The sequence below is a fragment of the Pezoporus flaviventris genome, unplaced genomic scaffold (genome assembly GCF_033815535.1).
Source record: "Pezoporus flaviventris isolate CSIRO_AGI_PZ_B2104156 unplaced genomic scaffold, CSIRO_AGI_Pfla_v1 ptg000213l, whole genome shotgun sequence".
Lineage (NCBI taxonomy): Eukaryota > Metazoa > Chordata > Aves > Psittaciformes > Psittacidae > Pezoporus > Pezoporus flaviventris.
The window spans coordinates 2,046,284-2,061,784 of NW_026892761.1; the positions used below are offsets into that span (position 1 = coordinate 2,046,284).

General features: G+C 48.4%; 1 protein-coding gene across 4 annotated transcripts; it reads left to right on the top strand.

Annotated features, from left to right (window-relative positions):
- Positions 1 to 7,372: 7,372 nt before the first annotated feature.
- LOC133262448 (uncharacterized) lies at positions 7,373 to 11,464 on the top strand. Of its 4 annotated transcripts, none has more exons than XM_061441644.1 (6): positions 7,373 to 8,280; positions 8,378 to 8,437; positions 8,613 to 8,957; positions 9,667 to 9,742; positions 10,211 to 10,297; positions 11,017 to 11,464. In XM_061441644.1, exons 1-6 carry the CDS (start codon positions 8,106 to 8,108, stop codon positions 11,462 to 11,464), a joined length of 1,191 nt encoding a protein of 396 aa, XP_061297628.1. In that variant the 5' UTR covers positions 7,373 to 8,105. The 4 variants fall into 4 exon arrangements, with proteins under 4 accessions (XP_061297628.1, XP_061297627.1, XP_061297629.1 ...); XM_061441643.1 differs by having other exon boundaries at positions 7,376 to 8,280; positions 8,610 to 8,957; XM_061441645.1 differs by lacking the exon at positions 10,211 to 10,297 and having other exon boundaries at positions 7,377 to 8,280; positions 8,610 to 8,957; positions 9,667 to 9,760.
- The last annotated feature ends 4,037 nt before the right edge of the window (positions 11,465 to 15,501 follow it).

Genomic DNA, 15,501 nt, shown 5'->3' on the forward strand with positions numbered 1-15,501 from the left:
AACACCAAAGTTATAACTTCCACAGGTTTCAAAGAGCTCCTATGGGAAAAGGTCTGCCTGGATTGTGGGGCAAGTTCTCACACTTCCAGGTGCTATTAAACTGCATGAAACCTCCTTTTTTTATAGGGGAGTCGATGTCAAACCCTGCTCTATCAGCTTGCCACGCTCTTTGGGAAGGAGGAAACTTCACAAGGCAGGTTTAACCTGATTTCACTGACAGGTTTACAGCTGGGAGAGCATTAATAAACCACAATTGCTATTCAGTGGGCAGTAGCCACTGAGCAGTTATGTTTTGTCTGTAGGCAGCCTAATGAAACCGGCAGTTAAGGACCTAATGAGAATTGAAACCATTGCTCCATGGAGACATCCCTTTTCCTGCGCTCCCAGAGGAGTTCAGTGATCCTTGACGTTCAGGTGAAAACCACCTTGTTCTGTACAAGTGGTGATGCACCTTTCCATTGTGGTGTTTCACACGTGTGTGTCTGGATGCTGCTGCATTGGGAATATAATCTCTCCTGGCTTGATTCCTTTCTGGAGTAATCAGAGTGGTGTCAGGATTTAATCCTCTCTCAGCTCTGAGGTCTGGCTTTTGAAGAGCCCCAGTCATGCTGTTCTTCTCAACCTGCCCTTGATGGAAATGTTAGGCCATCATGGATCATTTATCAAGTGCTGGCATTGTTTCCCAGGGAATGGTTTTGAGTCTTTGAAGGGTTCTGTGGCACGGGAACAAAAATCCTAATGCTTGGTGGGGTTTTCAATTGCCCAAGTTGTAAAACCTGTTGAAAAACGTCTGTTTCCTTTCAGGTGACTGTTTCCATCAACATTATGAGCTTGGATTTCTTTTCAAAGGGCATTTCAATGTGTTTCTGGTTGGGTTTCAGAGGGGAATGGTGGTTTTGCACCAGCATCAGCTTGCAATCTGATAAGCTTCTGCCCTGGCAATTGGCTGTAAGTGCTTCAGGAGAACAGAATAACAACAGGACAAAATCAAGCAGCGACAACTCTGCGATGGTCTTGGCTGAGTTTGCACCCACCTTTTCCCAGGTGCATTTCACTAGAGAGCTGCCTGGCGATGGGAAGGATGAGGATGCAAACCTTCCTCCACCCCGGCCATCGGTTGGCGCTGCGCTCATCACGAACACAAGTTACATCCTGTACAAGTCTGTGAAGCCAAGGCAGAGGGTTCCAGCAGAGCTCAGCTGTGTCATTTACCAGGCGAGTGAGGACCAGCCTCCGCACCGCATCTCCACAGCTGGAGATGGGTGCGTTGAGCTGTATCCCCTGACAAGATGAGAAACGTATCATGTTTTGTCTTGTCCTGCACAGCAGACATCCTAATTCAGAGCAGCACTGTCTTCTGCTGCTTTCTCTGCCTCCTTGCACTGATGTACACTCCCAGTGAGCAGACCCATCTGTTTCAGACCTGTCACTTCAACTCTCCCACTCATGCTTCCCTTTGTACTAATCCACTCATCCTTGAGAAGATATCCATTACTGGAATAATAGGCCCTATTGGATCAGCCTTTGATGTGATGAGATTTTTGTAGTCAACACGACAATTTAAGCCACTACAAATAAAATATCCTCCCCCTTTTTTTTTTTCTGGAGAAGAAATTAAGGGAAAAAACCTTCATGTTACCCACGGTGCGTTCAAGGCTGAAGAGGGTGAAGGTGGAGATGAAGTTGTCTCCTGGGAGGAGTAAATTTGTCAATTTAGCAAATTAGAGGGAATACGCTTGCACCTTTAATGTAGTCAAGTACCAAAATAATGTCAGTGTGAGTAGGCAGGGCTGGGGTGGGAATTGCTGAGCAGAGCTGTGGGGTTTGACAGATCTATTCACACAAGAGCCCATTTGCTGATGCCGGCTCCATGAAGCGGGGCCCAGAGAGGCGGCTGGTCAAGGACAATTTCTCTGCCTGATTTTACACCGTGTTGCTACAAGGCTGTTTGAGAGTGTTTTCCCCTCCCTCTGCATCCCTGTGGATGATGTCCTTGATGAGGCCGTCCTGCCACACGCTCACTGCCTGCTCATGGCACCGATGAGCCTTGCACCACGCAGCGGTGCTTGCGAGGTCCCCTTTCATTGAAAGCTGTGACGGGTTAAAGGGAATTTTGTTGAATTATTCAGCAGCATCAAAGGCCCTGAGAGAAATAATCAGTGGCTGTGGTTGTGTGAGGTGGAAAGGAGGATTTCAAGCTTTTTGGCAGACAACAGTGATGCTGCAGAAGCTCTGATCTAGGGTACAATGCTGGGGACATCATGAAGAGGGGCGGAAGGTCCCTTATGGCCTCTTGGTCCCACTTGGCACATCTTCCTGTCCAAAATCAGCTCAGACCCCATCCCCTCCCAATGCTCTTTGTGCTTTCTGCCAGAAACAGGACAAAAGTGGAGGGAGGGGGTGGAAATCCCAACCGAGCAATGCTGAGGGCGAGAGCTCCATCCCACAGGGATGCTGTGGAGGAGGCTGGAGGCAGCATCCTGCTGTGCTCATGGGTGCTCACGCAGCGTGTGCCACCCGGTGAGTTCCTTCCGCAGCCATTAACGTGCTCCTGATTATATTTAATTAATTAGCAGCAGGGTTGAGATCCTGGAGTCGGAATTGTGCTGGTGGAGGAACAGGAGACAGCATGTTCCTTGGCGCTGGAGCTCCTCTACTGGTACCCGCGACTACATTTGCCAAGGTAACGCGGGGCTGTGACTCAGAGATGCGCAGGCAGCTGGCAGCACAGTGCTGGCTCCACGGAGGCTGAGCATTTGGATTTGGCACTTCCAGGCACCTGCCTCATGTCCCTACAGTGCTTTTCCATCCAGGAATGGCGTGGAAAAGGGCGATGAGTCCCCAGGGATGCGGTGCCAAGAGGTGATGCGATGAGAGGAATTTTCCACATACTTTCTTGCTGTGTTGTTCCCTTCTCTTGTGGGATGGTCGTAGAATCGTGGAATAGTTTGGGTTGGAAGAGGCCTTCAAAGTTCATCTAGTCCGAACACCCTGCAGTGAGCGGGGACATCTTGAACTAGATCAGAACCACTTCCACCCTGATGCACTGGGCTTCCTTCCCTTTCTTTGGTGATTTTTTCCTCTTCTATTGCTCACTGCTTATGCCATCTCCCTGACAAGCTCACAGAGAAGCCAGCCAGCCAGGCAGATAAGGAAACAGATGCTGTAGAGTGCAAAGGTCAGATAAATACAGAGAGCTCAGGAGAAAAGGCTTTGTGAAACGGTGGGAAGCTGAATAGGTGAAAACAAAAGGATTTTGGAGTGCAATTGCAGAGGGGAAACCCTTTTTTGCAGAGGAAAAAACCCACCTTGGCCTCCATAAAATATCTCAATGAATTCAGGGCAATAAAAGAGAAGGAATAATAACTTTCATATTGGTAAATGTGAAGCACTGCAAGGCCTGTGGCCTCTCTGCAGGAGCACACATAGTCTCTGCAGCTCTGCAACCCTACAAAGCTGTGCCTTGTGCATTTACTCTGATATCCTCATCACTTTATGGCCTTTGCCACACAAGGAATCATATAGAAATGCTCCCATCTAGGAAAGCATTGAACAGACTGCGGTTAAGCAGGACGTACGTGTACCAGCCTAGCTGGCTGCTGACCTGAGATTGATGCTTTGCTCCCCATTTCTGGGTCATTTTGTTTATTAGGGAAGAGACAAGCCTATAATTAAAATGCAGTTAATTCCAGGCTCATTAGCCTGGATCACATTGCATGTTCCTTCTATAGTAAGCAGAGATGGGACTTGTACTTATTTCATTAAAGATGCAAAATGCCACCAGGTGGTCGCTCTCCGGTACAGACAGTGACTTATGCTGCAGCCTTTGTGCAAAACCATGACCCAGATCCATCCTAATGACTCCACCATCCCCAAGGGGACTGGTGGCAAGGGCCATGACTAAAAGCTTGGGTCTCTGTCCTTATAGCTTGGTTGTGTGTCCTGGCCATGCTGATCCCTCCTAGTGATGCATGGTGTATAACCCTGGATCCCTGTAGTATGGAGGGTTGTAGGGGCTGGTCTTGGGTCCGAGTCAGAGTGTTTGATGGTTCCCATGTCATTTCATCGTGGTGAGAACAACTGGTGAGTGATGTACCTCTCATCCCTCAGCTACTGAACTAAGGCTGCATTCTGAAGCGGTGAAGTGTATGCCTGCTGAAGAGTAACTGTCAGAGGTAAAAAGCAAAGGGAGATTAAAACCACCTGTGTTTGCTATTTAAATCCCTTCAAACAACACTTATGGTTGTCCTGATAAAGACGGGGCAGCATTCAAACAGATGCTGAACACGGTTGCTCTAATGCTTATCTCTAGATAAGATTACAAAGACGCTATTGTTGTTCCTCAATGGCAGCTGCGATCTCAATCTCAGCAAGGGCAGCTTGGAGGGGGAAATGTGCTGGCACTGGGGACAGGGATGGGGTTTGTTTCCAAAGGAAAGGCTCCTGAAAACAGTAATTCTATGTAGAGCCCGCAAGCAGGCACCTGGCAAGGGATTTTGTATTCAAACACAGAGAGGAGAATCTAATCAGGGCTTGCTAATTTCCATGGAGTCAAACACTTGGGATTCACTTCAGACTCGCATTTTCCTGCAATAATTCAACACAAACACTGCATATTTATACATGGACACTTGGCTTTTCTGGTGTTTGATGAGACTACAAGTCATCCTCCTCCTGTGGCCACTGCAATCTTCCCTCTCCTGTGGCTGAACTACCACCTCTACCCCCAGGATTCTCCATCTGTTGCACTTTGCATATTGTTGGCTCTTCCAAGGGAAGCAAACAATGCTTGCTTAAGGAAGCAGATTTGATTGGAAGCAGGTCCTGCATAAAACCAGGATCCCATCTCACTTCCATCGTCATGTACCTCTATTATTTTTCTCTTCATCATTGCTTTTTTCCATTTCTTCTTCCTATGCAGTTCTCATTCTTCAGCATCATTCAAACCTACATAGAATTCAGATACTACTTCTTGTATATTTGTATCTGCTGTGATACTTTATCTCAGCTGGATCTCCAGTTAACATCTGCTTCTCCCTGGGCTGACAGATGTATTCTTTGAGCTGTAAATACTGCAAATCAGAGATAAAGACATTTTCTTACCCTGCGAATAGGATCGAGGTCCCTTTCTACTATCTCCCTTACCATCTGAAGTCTCCTTTTCTCCCAACAGCCTCCAGGGCTTCTTTTGGCTAAGCTAAAGCAGAAAGAGCTGTTTAGGTTCACTCCCTGGCTCTATTTCCATCTCATGCAGGGCTGGATGTCTGGTTGGGTAGGCAGGTCTGCAGATGGTCCCAGTGCTCTGCCTGCTGGTCTCCAGCCCAGCCGTGGCACACTGTGAGCACTGGTGATGGTTTCCAACACTGTGCTCCCTCTTTGCTGCCAGATCAACCAGAAGACCCCTCCCCATGGACACCCCAGTGCTACAGCCACGCTTCTATGAGGAGATGGGGGACAAACACAATAGAAATGGAGTGTGTGACCTGCAGAGCTGAGCACCGAGCTGGGAAGAGCATGGTGATGTCTCTCCGGAGGTGTGGGGTCTAGAGCAGCTTGCTCCAAGCCCCTGTGTCCAACCTGGCCTTGAACACTGCCAGGGATGGGGCAGCCACAGCTTCTCTGGGCACCCTGTGCCAGCACCTCAGCACCCTCACAGGGAAGAGCTTCTGCCTGAGAGCTCATCTCAGTCTCCCCTCGGGCAGGTTCAAGCCATTCCCTTTGCCCTGTCCCTACAGGCCCTTGTCCCAAGCCCCTCTCCAGGTTTCCTGCAGCCCTTTTTAGTTACTGGAAGGTTGCTAATAGAGAAATGCAGAGTCACTTTGAAAGATGCTTTGCTATCTAAGAAAACGTGCTGCTGGGCTTCCCTCTGAAAGCAAGTCCAATCTCTTTCTCTCCTTCTCTTTCTTTGGGTGCTGTTATCCCTCCGTGGCCAGGACGCTGCAGGCATTTAAATTCTCTTCTTCAAATCCTTGTTTCAGAAAGGGCCTAAAATACATTTTCTTCTCGGATGCAGCAAACAGGAAGCCCACACCGCAGCCGTCTCAGCCTCTCTTCTCCTGTCTCAGGGAGAAAAGAATTCACCAAGCCCTAGAGCCTGACTCACTCGCTGTGTGAGCATGAATTAACCAGGAATGTTCGAGAATTATTCCTGAATAATTCATGAACCTGAATTAATCATGCATTTTCATGAATTATTCATGAATAACTCATGGAAATGCAAGGTTTATTCATGCTCCAAAAAACCCAAGGCTTTTTCTCTTCTCTTCTGCTCTGTCTCCCTGTAAGAAACAGACCTGAAACAAGCTAAAGGGTGGGGGGGGGGAGATATAGATGTATATGGCAAAATAACAGGAATCATAATGCTGAAACAAAACAAGGAGGAGAAAAGAAAGCAAAGGGTCTTCTCTTTGCACTGGGGACGGCAGGTGGGAGCCTTCTAAGCCAGACAAAGGAGACCTGACAAGGAACTGTGGTGAAGGGACAAGCCCAAGGCAAAGAAGTGGCCGATCACCTCCTCTGCTGGAGCAGGCAGCTGGGACCTGGATAGACAGGAGACATCTTGCAAGACTCAGCACCTGGAGCAGGGAGAACCAGGCAAGGACCCAGCTCTGTCGCTATCAGGGTTTTGATCTCTCTTTCTTTCTCGTGTTTGTGTGTTTGTGTAGTTTTGTTGCATTCGTTAAGGAGAATGAGCACTGGGTAAGTGGGGCAGGAGGGAGCAGCAGCAGCTCTGAAGATCGGTGGGGTTTCTTTACGTGGTGCAAATCGCCTCTGGAGAGCTTTTTGGGGCTGGGGCTGTCGTTTGCTGGTTGGAATATGGTGCTCTTTAAACAGAGCTGTGTTTCGGGGAGGGGGATGTCTCAGCTCTGCCTTTATCCCACTGTCTTGGTGTGTAACCTTTGCTGGGCTCAGAGATGCTGCAGAGCATCGGCGGCAGGGAAGGGGATGTGGGGAGCCAGGCAGTTACCACACAATTAATTTGTACATGGTGCTTCCTAATGAAAATAAACCCCAGAGTGTGTCTTGGCCAAGAGAAAAGGATTGGAGCGAGCCAGGGCTGAGTCTGTGCCAGCAGAGCAGGCTGATGGTTCCTTGCAAGGAGCTTTGCTGTAGATGATGGTGATGGTGGAGGGGAAAAAGCAGAAGGAGGAAGTTCTCCAGGGTGAACTGAACCTCCCAAGTGAGAGGGATTAAACCCAGGCTTTAATGGGGGTGCACAGGCAAAGCAAGGGACTGCAATACGCTAGGTTGTAGCTGCCCTTCCTGCCAGCTTGTCCCTGCTCCACGGCTCCTCTCCCTGCCCCAGCTCCCTCCCATTGGCTTTGGACACCAGGACCATTCTCATGCAGGGCTCAGCCCCATCCTGCTGCAGAGCAGAGCAGGATGGCCTGGGGTGATGCTCAGCAAGGTGGAAGCAGGGTATCTCAGTGGGACCCAGGATACCAGCTCCTTGCAGTTTAGCTACTTGGCTGCCTTAGATATATCTTTCACTGGTCCGTGCCTCAGTTTCCCCATGTGTGTAATAGCAGTAATTTGCTGCCCTTGTTATCAAAGTACTTTGACGTTTACTGGGGAAAATAACTGTGCAGTCAAAGGAATGGTCATTTCCTGGAATACTGCTGGGTCTTTTTGAGTTTCTTCTCTTCACTGCCTTGATATCATACAGGTAAAATCCTGTGCTGCAGGAAATTGCTGTAGACCTATTAAAGTCAATTGATCCGTGCTCGTTCACATGGGCGCAGAAACCAACTCAGTGGCTTATCCAGTGGCTTATCCCAATGCATCCTGTGTGAGAGCTGGTCCTGGCTCTCCCCAGGTGACACAGGTCATGGCTGGAGATGCAGTTCCTCTTCTGATTAAACTGGGGCACCCTATAGCCTGTGCCCAGGTCAACCTCCCAGGGAAGGGGTTTAGGACAAGGCAAGCATAGAAAGGCAGGAGAGGAGAAATAACTGGTGGAAAAGATACAGGCACAAGTATTTTATATCCACAGGCTGCACTCCTCAGGTAGAGCATCATTGGCGAATCCTCCCGCCTATGGGAGAGCACAAAGCCACGCTGTGACCCTTCCCTACTGCTCCCCTTGCACTAGGTGGGCAGCCCCGATGTCGACCAAGCTCTACGTCCTCATCAGCTGGCCCGATGGCAGCAGGGTGATCAACATTGAGAACATCAAGGAGCCCCGAAAGCCTTTCCACCTCTATGCAGTGGGGGAGCAAGTGCTGGCCCGCTGCCCCGGCTTCAGCGGGCTCTACTGGGGCATGGTGGAAGGCATAAGTGGTGAGTGACACCCCTCTGTCCTGGGCTCTGCAATGTGGGGCTGCTCAGGAGCAGCCTTTAATGGAGTTCAGTGCTGAAAAATCCTCTCTTCCTACAGAGCATAAAGATATTTTGGAGAAGAAGCTGCTGGAAGACAGACAGCTCCTGGAGAAGTTGAGTGAGTAAGGTTTTGGAAGGTGGCACCTTTCTTCTTCCATTGGGATTTTGGGATGGGAGGGTGCGGTGTCGTAGTCCTGTCATATATCAAGGTAACAAGCATTGGGTGGGAGGTGGGAGATACCCATCGTTGTTACCCCATGGCACATCTTGACTGTCTGCCTTGCTTTCAGAAGCAGAGCCTCCCGTCCATAGCATGATGCCACCCCAGCCAAAGAAATCCAGGAAAACCTTCCCAAAATGGACCCCGGGGAATGCACCCAGGAAATACCACAGCGACAGGACTTACCCTGCAAAGCCCCTGCTGAGGGCGGCCGAGGCCAGCCTGCCCCATGATGCTGGCAGCTCCTCCATCACCAAGGAGAGACGTGCCCTGGGCAATGGAGCAGCAGCAAGGTCCCGCTCACTGGCAGGACCCCCCCACCCAGCCAGTGCCTTCACGCCTCCATCCACGTTTGTCACCGTGGCCATGCCAGGGACTTCCCAGGGTGAAGAGGACGGGGCTGGTCCAGCTACTAGAGGTAACAGTGGCTGTAAATTAGGACATTGGCTTTCAGCTCTCTCCTGCCTTATCCTGATGGTTGGGATGGGGACCTGCAGAGCTGCTTTGCTCCAGGGCTCTGTGTGCTTTCTCCCAGGGCTACAAAGGTTAGAGATGATGTTCTATGGTCCTTTCCATGCGGGATATCTCCTCCAGGAGGGCTGTCTAAAGAGACATGCTGTGTGGTAGCATATGCTTTCTACATTATAAGGCACCAATTCTGTCTCCTAGGTTAGCAGTTCTTTCTTCACAAGCTAAAAAATAATCTAGCCTACCTGAATGAGTGTGAAACACCCCAAAGCTTTGTGCCTCCATTAGTCAAACTGTCTCAGATTTGCCTATATCCCTGCTTTATCCACTATTACATATGTTAAATGTGCTTATAAAAATACACTATTGCATTACCTTCCTGCTGGCTAACGGCAGTCTCCAGAGACGCACTGGCTTTGCTTGCCTTGCCCACTATGTCTTCTCTGATGGGAACAGAAGAAGAACCCTTGAAATACCACCTTTTTCCAACAACACAATCCCCATTGCTCAATCTTGGAAAGCATGTCTGAATCACTGTGTTTATGCAAAGGGAATAATGTGTTGCCATGCAATCTAGGCAGCAGTGCATAGATCATCTCTTCCGGAGACAGAGGGATTCAGGACCTTCTCAACAGCTTCTTTCCCATCCCTGCATGTAGATTACGTTGCCCTGCCGATGAAGAGGAAGTCAGATGGCACCTTGTCCCAGTGCCAACAACACATCTGCCTGAACAGGTACTGCTTGAAGGCACAGTGAGGACCCCGAATGTTTCACACCGTACATATTCATTTCATAGTGTGGGTTCTGCCCATTCTGTTTCCATGTCCTGGTCGTGCTTGCATTGAATGGATGTTAATATAGACTTAAACCCAAAGTGCAAAAGATGAAGGGGGTTTGTGTGGGTACACACTGCAGAGCAATTGAGTCCCTTGTGCTCTGGAATCCTCATCCCTTGGTGGGTCAAATGGGAGGTCCCCGGTGTCCACGATCCAGGGCTTGCTCTGCATGTAAAGAGGGGTGAACAAGAGGTTGCCACAGGAAGAACTGTTGATATTTCCTCTCCATCCATTTTATTCTTGCTGTAAATGAAGACAGAATTGCTTTGAATTCCAACCTTTGAATTCCAGACAATTCTTTTTGGGAATGAATAGGAGCATGAAGCTTTCTGTGGCCGTGCTTTTTACCTTGCTTGTTTCTTCCAGCTGTGAGGAGCTCAAGCTCGATGCTTTACAAGAGACAGATGACTTCGAGAGAGTTCAGAAGAGGTTTGGTCCTGCTGAAGTGGAAAGGTGATTAGCTAAAGAAGGCACTTGCTCTTGACTGTGTTTTCCTCCTCACTACAACAAAGAGCAGTGAGACCACAGCTGGGTGAGAAAATGGTGTAATTTTAGAACCAAGAGCTGCTGAATCACTATGTAATCAGAGCCAGGATTCTCTTTCAGACTGTAGGAGTTAGAGATGCAAGCAGGCTCTAAAACAGTGCAGAAAGCACAAAGCTCGTGCCTTTAACAACCAAAATGACATCTATCGTGTTTGAACATGATCGTGTTGTTCCTTGCTTTATTGTCCATTACTTTGATGATAAGTACCCCATGATGGACAGTTTTCCTGCAAAGAAATAGGTGTCAAAAAATCATCTCACAGTACTGCATTGTCATTTCCTGGGTGTTGTTTTGTGCCACATATATCTGCCTCTTGGGGCTTGCAGGACAGGGCTTATAACTATCCTTAAAGCTGAGAAGAAGGCTCAATATCAAGGCCTCCATAGGTGCATGACAAGGAGGGGTTGAGGGTTAAACTGCTTATTTCTAAGCTACTGAAAAGTCCAGACCATGTCATTCTTCTCTCCTGCCTTGCTCCTCACCCAGGCATAGCTGGATGGGCTGACACTGTGACAGAGAAGTTGTCCTGTCCCTCTTTGGCTGGAGGTGTTGCATCCTTTAGCAATGCCCACATGGTGAGGCTACAGTGTCTTCTTGCCTTTAGACATATAATGTTAACTTTTCAGGGTGGAGAAGATAGAGCAGCTGGAGAGGATGGTGTTGGACCTCCAACAGGATGTCCTCTCTCTGAAGAAGAAGGTGCAGAGGCTGGAATCCCTGTCCTTCCAGGAGGAGCCCCACCGGCAACCATGCGAGGTGGTGGAGCTCTTCAACGGCTACACCAAGGAACAGCTCAAAGAGACCATCCGCTTTGACCAGAAAATCAGCACCGCCTGCAAGACGCTGCTCTACAAGCTCTTCACATCTGACTACATCCAGAGCCACTCCATCACGGGCCGGAGGGGCAACACTTTCCGAGAGGCGAAGCCCATGATGGATGAACGCTGCATCAAAATCATCCGGGTGCTGCTGAAGCAGAAGTTTGGAGACCACCTCAGTGACACAGTGATCACGGAGAAGATACAGAACGTGCAGAAAGCCCTGAGGCAGAAGTTTAAGACAGAATGTCTCTGATACCCTCTTCCTGCCGTGCTCACCCGGGTATCTAAGCACACAAAAGACGAGTCCAACCTGCTGCTGTTCAGCTGATTCCCTGCAAGGAGCCAACCCAAGTGAAGCTCACAATGCAGATCTTTCACTGCCAAACCTCTGCCTGCATTAATAGAGCAGATGTTTGGGATGTTTGCCCAGCTTGGCTGGGCTTTTGCACATCTGCTCCCACTTTACAAGTCCCTTCCCATTCAGCCTGTGTGCAAGCATCGCTGCGGGCTGATTCTAATGATCTCTTGATGGACATGCTCAGAAGCTTGAGGGTTCCACTTTGATTCAGTAAATCAGCTTCATTCCACCTTGCAGTGGGGTAGGAAGAGAAAGACTGGCTCTAGGACAGGGAGTCCTGCTGCAGGTGGGCTTTGTATCACACAGCACAGCTTCTCTTTGCATGCCTGTGGTTGCCTCTTCCTGCCTGTGGGACAGTATTTCCTCTTTTTGCTCCCAGTGAGTGTGTTTTACAATTTCCTGCAGTAACAGAAAGCATTCAGAGAAAGAGAAGCTCATTTTTGACTGTTTTAATGTAGCTCTGGGAAAGAATCTAACAAAAATTTGCTCAACAAGAGAAGTGCTCACCCATGCAAATTACATTAATTTTCCTTTCAAAACCAGGTTATTTCCATGGGGAAATCCTGTGTGGTTTTATTCCATAAAAGTGATGGATGGAGGGAAAAATATGGTCCACTGTAGTTATACTTTTCCCTTAAAAATCAGACATATCCTGTATGCAATCCCTATAATTTAAATAGTTATTTATAACCTAGTCAAGAAATTCCAGGAACAACCAGGGTTTTTTCTGTGTAAGAGGTTATAGGAAAGGGCTGGAAAGACATGTCTGCTCCAAAATAGCTCAGAGCTGGCGTTTCAGCGGGCTCAAAGTGTTTTTAACTTCAAAGGAATAAGATGCTGACACTAGTCCACCTAATACAGAAGAGTTACAAAATACCAACCATTCCCTTTTAAAGAGGCTTCTCAGGCAAGAAATTGGTTTTCTGAGTTTCATGTTTAGATTACTCAGGAAAGGAAATGTCAGTTGTTTTGCGTTAATCAAAGCATTTGGTTTAATTTATGTGTTTTGTTCAGTTTTCAAGGATTTAATCTCTTCACAGCTCCACGAGAAACAATAATGCAAAATAAATACGCTGGAAAGCAGGGGCCCGTTTGGAAATGAATGAAAAGGGAACTGTGTTATTTTCAGAATATTCCCCCTCTTCCTTTTTTTTGTAGCTGAAAAGCAAAATCATTAATGGAGGGTTAATGCTGTGAAGGGTTTTGATTTTGGTGGGGATATGCTTGCCAACGTATTTGGCACTGCTTTCATCAGATGTGTTTAGCAGTCATGCTAAATTGCTGTAGCCCATAACTAAAGATATCCCTCCTGTTTCCCCAGTGCAAATGCTTCCCTTAACTCTCTGTTATGCAAACATGTCAGTGATGGTTCCTCATTTGTATGGACCTTGACTTGAAGAGCGGCTGGAGCTGGTCTCCTGTGATCCCTTAGAGCCAGGAGTGCAGCCAGTCCTTGGAAATATGCTGAAACTGAGCAGAACTGCCCCAGAACCTCAATGCAGAAATGTCCCTTCTTCCTGTGAGGGTGCTGAGGCGCTGGCACAGGGTGCCCAGAGAAGCTGTGGCTGCCCCATCCCTGGCAGTGTTCAAGGCCAGGTTGGACACAGGGGCTTGGAGCAAGCTGCTCCAGTGGAAGGGGTCCTTGCCCGTGGCAGGGGGTTGTAAGTGGATGAGCTTTAAGATTCCCTCATTGCCCAAGGGAATAACAGCAGAAGAGATGGAGAGGATGGGTAACACCCATCCCAGTGAGGCACCACTGTCACCTCCTGCATGCCAGGGCTGCATCCAAGCCATTTCCCTGGGCACACATTTTTGCCTTCATCTTCCCTCTTGATGCTTTATCAGATCCCTCACCAAGCTGCAGCCTTAAAAGCCAGCTCACAGATATTATTTATTAAAACATGTGCTGCTGCTGTTCTCCCCCACTGAGCCCCCTCCAATGAGCCTCAGGTCATTACAACAAAAGGAGGCAGGAGAAAAGTCGGAGAGGACGGACTTGCTGCAGGGAGTGATGGCTCCTGAAATGAGTCGTCTCTCATCAGCTCCTCTGGAAGCAGATGAGCCAGTCGACCTTTCTGCTTGAAAGCCCTTTGGTGGTTCCCTTGGAGGTGAACTTCACAGCCTAATCCTCTTGCTGATATGCAGCGAGTGCTCCCAGAAAGCAGGGCCAGCACTGTGGGCTGATGGATGCTCCGTGTGCAGCACAGCCAAGGCACTAACAAGCTGATGCTCAAATGGGCCCTTCGCAGCTATGAAAGTTACCCTTAGCTACTCTGGAAGGCTTTGATACGGTGGAGAGGGCTGAAGAAAGGCAACACAGCTGGCTTTTTGTTAAACTTCATTTTTAAGGTGTTTGTGAAGCAGAGGCAGCGCTTCCAGGCTAATTGGGAGCACTCGCAGCCATCGACAATCAAACATCGCTGTGAGGACGCTGATGCTCTCACCTCCCTGAACTCCAGCTCTGGCTAATCAGCCTCGAGAGGGATGATCATACAGTGCTGAGATGTGGCATCCCTTTGGGGATGAAGGGGCCAGGGAAGATAGGGGAGGAGGAGGAGGGTTTATGCTAGAATCACTTCACCTGGGGATGTTCAAAGCTCGTTTCTCTCTCTAAGTGATGAAGGGCAACTCCAGTGAATTGCATTAACCTCCCACTTTAAGAGAATTACTGGGAGAAGCTGGACAGGTCTTTCTGTTCAAGTGAATTGCTCAGCATCTTGTTAAAAACAATGCTTCTGTTCAGCTTCTGGGCCCTTTGGGGCAGGAGGATATAGGCAGTGAAAACAAGGGTCAAAGCACAGAGAGCCAGCAACACACAAGGTTCGGGGGAAAATGGGAGCCTTCCCTGCATTAGGCTTCTGCAATTTCCAGTTGTGGAGATGCTGCTGATGGTACAGCTGATTTCACATGGGAAAAAAACCCCAACAACCAGAACACCAGGGGAATTGTCTGGTGTTTAACCCCATTTATTTCAATTGTTTCTCCCTGACTCTGCCAAGGGGATTCCAGCATCCAGCATGGATGGGTTTTAATTTGCCCATTTCTTGGCTTGTAAGAAACACCCCGTGAGGTGCCTCAATATCTGCATCCCCCTGAAACTGCAGCACATTAGCTTAATGAAAACATGTGAACTGTGAGCATCAGTAAAAGGAATAGTGGGAAAATGTAAGTAAATCCCTTCTTGGGTTTTAATCAAGGCTTACAAAGCCTGGCTGCCTTTACATGGGTCTCAAGCTGCCATCACTGGGGCTGCTCTGAGCTTGCTGGATGCACTTGGAAGAATTTCTGATGCAAAATTAGTGGTGCAGCGGGTGGTGGAAGTGTCTTGTGCTGGTTTGAGATGCTTCCACAGACAGCGGGAGGAATGGGATGCAGCCTATAGAGAGCTCAGCTGTCATTTTCATATGTCAATGACATATTAAAAAGGACAAGCCTTGGCCTGTATGAGCTTGAAGCTGTGTGCCATCTCCTACTGGTGTTCAACACATGAATACCCAGTGTCACCGGAAGATTGGCGTTGTTCTGATAAGTCTTTATCTTATTTGGCTTCAGAAAGACAGCAAAAGAGAGAAAATGCACATCGAGATGTGGCCCTGGAGCTATATGGGTGTATTGTATTTGCACATTATTTTTTGACCACAATCCTATTTCCATCACTTTGCATACCTCTGTGTGTGCAGATATGTCACGTTTTCATAGAATCCCAGCCTGGTTTGGATTGGAAGGGATCTTAAAGCTCACCCAGTCCCAACCCCCTGCCATGGGCAGAGCCACCTTCCACTAGAGCAGCTTGCTCCAAGCCCCATCCAACCTGGCTTTTAGGTTTTATAACTTCATAACTTCAAGCAGTCTTTCCTGTCTCTGCTCCAGTCACATATTCATTACACATAATGTTTACCACTATTTCTCTGCCTGCAGTACATGATTACATT

Bases quoted from the DNA above. Each gene is read 5' to 3' on its own strand.
- LOC133262448 (XM_061441643.1), top strand. From the start codon at position 8,106: ATGTCGACCAAGCTCTACGTCCTCATCAGCTGGCCCGATGGCAGCAGG. The intron at 8,281-8,377 runs GTGAGTGACACC...CTCTTCCTACAG, and splicing joins CATGGTGGAAGGCATAAGTG to AGCATAAAGATATTTTGGAG. The intron at 10,298-11,016 runs GTGATTAGCTAA...TTAACTTTTCAG, and splicing joins GGTCCTGCTGAAGTGGAAAG to GGTGGAGAAGATAGAGCAGC.